This window comes from Odontesthes bonariensis, chromosome 18, assembly GCF_027942865.1.
Source record: "Odontesthes bonariensis isolate fOdoBon6 chromosome 18, fOdoBon6.hap1, whole genome shotgun sequence".
Taxonomy (NCBI): Eukaryota; Metazoa; Chordata; class Actinopteri; order Atheriniformes; family Atherinopsidae; genus Odontesthes; species Odontesthes bonariensis.
Genome location: NC_134523.1, coordinates 12,648,921 through 12,654,432, shown reverse-complemented (window position 1 = coordinate 12,654,432; position 5,512 = coordinate 12,648,921). Strand labels below are relative to the sequence as shown.

The following is a 5,512-nucleotide window of genomic DNA, read 5'->3' as shown; positions in this document are numbered from 1 at the left end:
AAATGACTGGGCAGCAGTATGGAGACAGACGGTCTAAACAGAAAGAACATCCTACTCATCATCTTCACTCTGACCAAATATTTGTTCAAATAAAAGAATGAAATATTTCTAAATATATGTTAGAAACACAACATCTATTAGAAACTTTATTGCGATCCTAAAGGAGTAGGGGCGAATATTACGCACACTTCCGCTTTAAAAGCGAAGTTGCGTGTTGCTGGAGAGTGTAGCTGTTGATGTGGAGCCACAGATCCGCCTTCGCCTTCAGTCCGACGCCGGGCGGCCGTATCTGCCGCACAGCGCGCGCTCTGCGAGCCGTCTGTCAGAACTGATTAAATAGAGGTTTGTAGCACCGGGGATCGAGGACTTGGATCGTTGTGTCGTTTGAACTTTGGAACAAAGAGGCAGCAGGTGAGGCTACACCTGAGGAACTGCTCTGCTGGCTGACTGAGACCAGTTTATATTCTCCTCCTCCCAACTCCACTTGTTGATGTGGATGGGGCACTGAGGCTGTCGAAACCCGCGCAAAACGGAGGTATATTGTGCGTAATTTCGTTGAAAACGGGAAGTTTAGACCTGTGAGGTTTCGTGCCAGATGGTTGTGATGTCTGGCGACCAGTAACAGCCCTCGGCATCGGATTACAGAGGCTGGCTGCTCCCAGGTAAGCGGCACTATGGGAAACCAGGTGGACAGGTTGTCACATTTAAGTTACGCCGAAGTTCCCACAGTGGACCCGAACGGCGTGGACACGGACGAAGGTCCACGGATTGGCGTCTCTTACATATTTTCTAACGACGACGACGAGCTGGAGGACGGATGTGCGGTGGATGGCACAGAAAAAGACCCGAATCAGGAAGAGAAACACTACGATCAGCGCGAAGAGGTGGAGTGCGCCGTCTACAACAGAGATGAGTGCATTTACGAGAGGAGCGTCAAGTCTGCGAACCTGGAGGTTTATTCTCCAGAGAATCTACTCAACAAATGCAAAGCCGGTGACTTAGTGGAGTTCGTGGCTACTGGTCAGTACCCGCACTGGGCTGTGTATGTGGGGGACTTTCAGGTGGTGCACCTGCACAGAGCCGAGGTGAAAAACAGTTTTCTGACGGATGCGAGTCAGGGGAGGAGGTGTCGGATAGTGAATGACTTGTACAAATTCAAACCCCTCGGTCCGGACATGGTGGTGCAAAACGCGATGGAGCAGGTCGGCTTGAAGGATCGCGAGCTGAGCTGGAGAAACTCCGAGTGCTTTGCAGCCTGGTGCAGGTTCGGCAAGAGGGAGTTCAAAATGGGTGGGGAGATACGCATTGGCAAACAACCCTACAGGCTGAAGATATTTATGTCGGACAAACACTCACACGCCTTGGAGTTTCAGAGTTTGGAGGACATGATCATGGAGAAGAGGAGGAACGATCACCTGGGCAGGACAGCCGTGTTGCAGGAGCTGGCCACTCATTTCAGAAGCGTGGCGGAGAGGAAAAGTGAGCCGGGAGCTGAATGATGTCTGCCCTCTAATGCTCCTCAAAAATGTGCTTTGCAGCTAGAGTAGCCTTTACTGAACATAATCTGTTAAATTGTCCTCTTTAATCTATAGCAAGCCTGATTTATTTGGGGTGATTGGAGCTCTCGTGATTTCTACTTGAATTTCATGTTGTCAGTTATGACTTTTCTGTCCATGTTTTCATAAGTCTATAATGTTATTGCCTTAAAGCCCGAATCCTCAGCATCCTTTGTTGCTAAATGACCTAAGCAGTTAAGACTTCAATTCAATGAGAGGAACTGAATCCACATTTTTTCTCTCTCCTAAAGGTACCACACTCATATAGCATAGTTTTGTGAAAGCTTTATGCCTCTTGTGTCAATCTGAACTGTCTTAATTCTGTAAGCAGAATGAACATTCCTCTATTTATAGCACGCCTCATTTCTTGATCCAATTTAGGTTTAATTTCATCTCTCAACCCGACAGCAGACTGTCAGAGCTGCTCGCTGAGTAAAATCAAGATTTTTATTCTGCCTTCAGGGGGAATTTTCACACCAGCACATGTCATGTGAGGACATTTGTTGTGGATCTTGTCTGTGTTAAACTGATCAAAGTCTGTGTTAAATGTTCCCAAAGTTTAAGTAAACCACAAATTATTGTCTCTTTATGAAAATAGTTGCCTTGTTCCTGCTGTTATGCTCCAACATGGAGTGAGAGAAGTCCTAGAACACACGGCTTTGTTGTCGGTTGCTTATTACAAGGGCTCTTGTGTCATCGTCATGTTCAGTGAAAGTGTTTACAAGAAACAAGTGTAATTTCTGAGTTTACACAGTAAATCATTTGACATGACACATTGGAGGCATTTTCTTAATTTCTAATTATTCTTAAAAATGGGCGCATTCTTCTATTTTTCTTATACACGCTGCTTTTTGAAAATGACTGAAAATGACAGTGTAGTTTCTGTTGCGATTTGTTAAACCAAGAGGGACATTTGTCATCAAGTGATGTATCATTATGAGCAAAATTGTTCTTTATTCGCCCCCGAGGGAAAGAAAATCATCTTTAGCAGAACCATCAGGGGGTGCGAGATTGTGTAAAATCCTCTTAAAGGATTTGACTACGTGATCATTTGGGAAAAATGTCAACCAAAAGCTGTATCCACAACTTATTTGGATCTTGTGAATGAATTATTAAGCTATTAAGCTCCACGTTCTCTCGTATAAACAGGACTTTTTTTTCTGGGGAGGAGAAAGAACATGCTTTTTCCTCTAAAGAACTCGTGCCACTCTTGCTTGTTTTTGAGCAGTAAAATAACATTTTAGTGCTCATTCTCCACATATCCACCAGTCTGACTGGTCAGCTGTTAGGATAAAATGAGGGAGTATGAGGCAGGTGGTCTTTATGGGACAATAAAATGGACAATATTAAAACTGTTGAGCAGTCGGCAGCGGCTATTTATTTGTACCAGAAGGATACAACACTGCCAAAGCCATCTACTGATTTGGCCAATGATAAACCAGCACTGGTAACTCAGCAGGTGATGGTAGCAAATAAGAAAAGCGACTATTCATTTGACCTGGAGGGGGTAACTCATGCATCTAATGTATCTACCTGTTAGACCATCTATTGCCAAGTCATTACTGAACATTGCCTACATGTTATAAATATAAATGTCATGACAGTATGGAGCCTTTGTCATGTTACAGTATGCTGCATGCTCGAAATAAGTTGTTTTCAAAAGCACAAGTGGAAATAACTGACATTTGCTCTCCAGGCAGTAATTTGTTAGCTTTTTTGTGTCCTTGCATTTGTTAAAGCCAGAGAATTTTATTGTTGGAGTGTATTTTTACAATGTAAGATTGGAAAAAAAAAAGACAGTATGTTTCATTCAAACACACAAGGAAGTCTTGTTGAGATCAGTATGTTTTTTTGCAAGAGTTACCTTTCAGTCATTTTCAAGTTAATGGTAGCAGCCACAGACAAGTGAATAGTAGATTGCAGTAATTTACCCCACATTTTATTCATAAGGGCCTGTCAATCAGTTAATTAGTAAAGGGAAAGACCAAATCAGCAACTAATCCAGTTAGCTTTGGCATGCTAGTTGCCAACCTACATACGCTAATAGCTGAACTGAAGATGCTGATGCCCAGATTCTGCAATGGAACATATAATGCCAACTTCACACCGAGAGTGTATTTTTTATTTTTGCTCCCATGTTAACAGATTAGACCATCCACACTGGCTGCGTGAGACGCATATCTCATCCGCACCTTGAGCCGTGCTGCATCAGGATTCATGTAGAGTTTCAGCACTGTGCCTATTTTTCACACACGAGGTAAGCATCAAGGAAGTGGTTTTCAGCAAAATCACAGTAAAAACACTTGTTGGTCAACATATTGACCTCATATCAGCAGCAATACATCTTCCGCCATAGTTTAAGTGTGAAGGTAGCATGTCACAGAAATTAAAAGTACACCTTACGCATCAAGATGATGATTGCTGATGATAATACATGATTTTCTGTTCATTTCAGTCACCGAATGAGAATGTTTTTAAGTTGCATTGAGGCATCTTTAATGGCTTCCCATTTTGAGTTATAACAACAGCAGATTATGCGACACATTGTGTATTTATGGTCATTATAGAGGCACCCTCGTGTATAACACAATTGTCGAGGCAGTTACTGTGCTGCAGATGCACTGCAACAGAGAGGTAGGTGGTGTGAATACAAACATGTAGCTATGATGCAAAGCACCACAATCCTTGTGTAAAAATGGCCGAATGGGAAGGTGGATTAAATGCAGATGAAGTTAATCCCCAATTCAAATGAGTTGTTGGCTTCTCATATGCCACCGCCAGCCACCCAGTTCCCAGCAACAGCTTATGATTGTCCAAATCGGTTGCCGGCTTCCTCACTGATACACACATACTGGGTGTATACAAGTACTGGTATAGACTGCTCAAAAGTCAAAATTTGTCCTTTTAATTGTGCCACAGTTCATGCCAGACTATCCACACAACAGTCATTATGGGAATGTGTTACACAATGACGGCCAGTCCAGGAAGAAAATCCAGGCTAAGGTGTTTCATGCAGTTTTATAGAGTTCAGGAGCAGGATCTCCTGTTTGAGTGAAAATAACCAAAACATTTTTTCTACGGAATTTTAGTTTTGTCATTTTCAGACTGTTCACTTGCAGGAAAAGCTTCCAAACAGACCAAAGCAAAGAGGAAAAACAAAACATCGTTACGTGACCAATTTAAGCTGTCGTGTTTGATTTAAAAGTTATTTTCTGACTTGTTATTATCACATGCAGGATATCCAGGTCACTGCTGTTTGAGTCCTTGATGTCATTCAGCCTTCTCCTCAATAACTCTTTCATCCTGTGGATGCACACCAACTCCCCCATCAGACTACACTCCAAGATGTCCTCAGTGAGCTTGATGTGGATGCTGGTGGACAGTGATTGTCCACCTGCTTCAGGACACTTTGGACTGGCCCTCCAGTTTTGCTCCAAATACTAGAACAAGGACTTCTGCCACAAGCTGCAGTCCAAGATTGAGTTGATTTCCATCCACAGGACAAGAGTCACTGGGGGGATGGGATGCTCAGACATATCAGCCTAATATCGGTGATTGGCCGATATTTAGCATGTTTCACTGCAAATGTTCCATTGTCAAATAGGATATGAACCGGTAGTAAATATGTCGACTTGTTAAGTTGCATAGGAAGTTGAAAGTCATATAGCTGTTAATGGTTTAAAAGGCCGAAACATCTTTTGAAACAGTTTGTTTCTTCTTTACAACAAATCTTTTAATGTGAAAGCATATGTTAAAGATTTTTAGATACATTTGTATGAAAGAACTTGAATGATGAAAAGCTGAACTACTTTAAAGCTATTCAGTTATTTATCTTTATTCCACCTTTTTATTTGTATTTTTCCCTAGCATTAAAAAGAAAAAGAAAATCACAAAAACAAAAACAAAAGTATTTGCTACTGGCGACCAGCCAAATAATCATTTTAATAAATAATATT

At 42.0% G+C, this 5,512-nt stretch overlaps 1 protein-coding gene across 1 annotated transcript; it reads left to right on the top strand.

Annotated features, from left to right (window-relative positions):
- Positions 1-230: 230 nt before the first annotated feature.
- Positions 231-5,259, top strand: lratd2a (LRAT domain containing 2a). Its single transcript, XM_075450064.1, has 2 exons — positions 231-3,813; positions 4,793-5,259. The coding sequence occupies exon 1, from the start codon at positions 675-677 to the stop codon at positions 1,497-1,499; it is 825 nt and encodes a 274-aa protein (XP_075306179.1). The 5' UTR covers positions 231-674; the 3' UTR covers positions 1,500-3,813; positions 4,793-5,259.
- Positions 5,260-5,512: the final 253 nt, after the last annotated feature.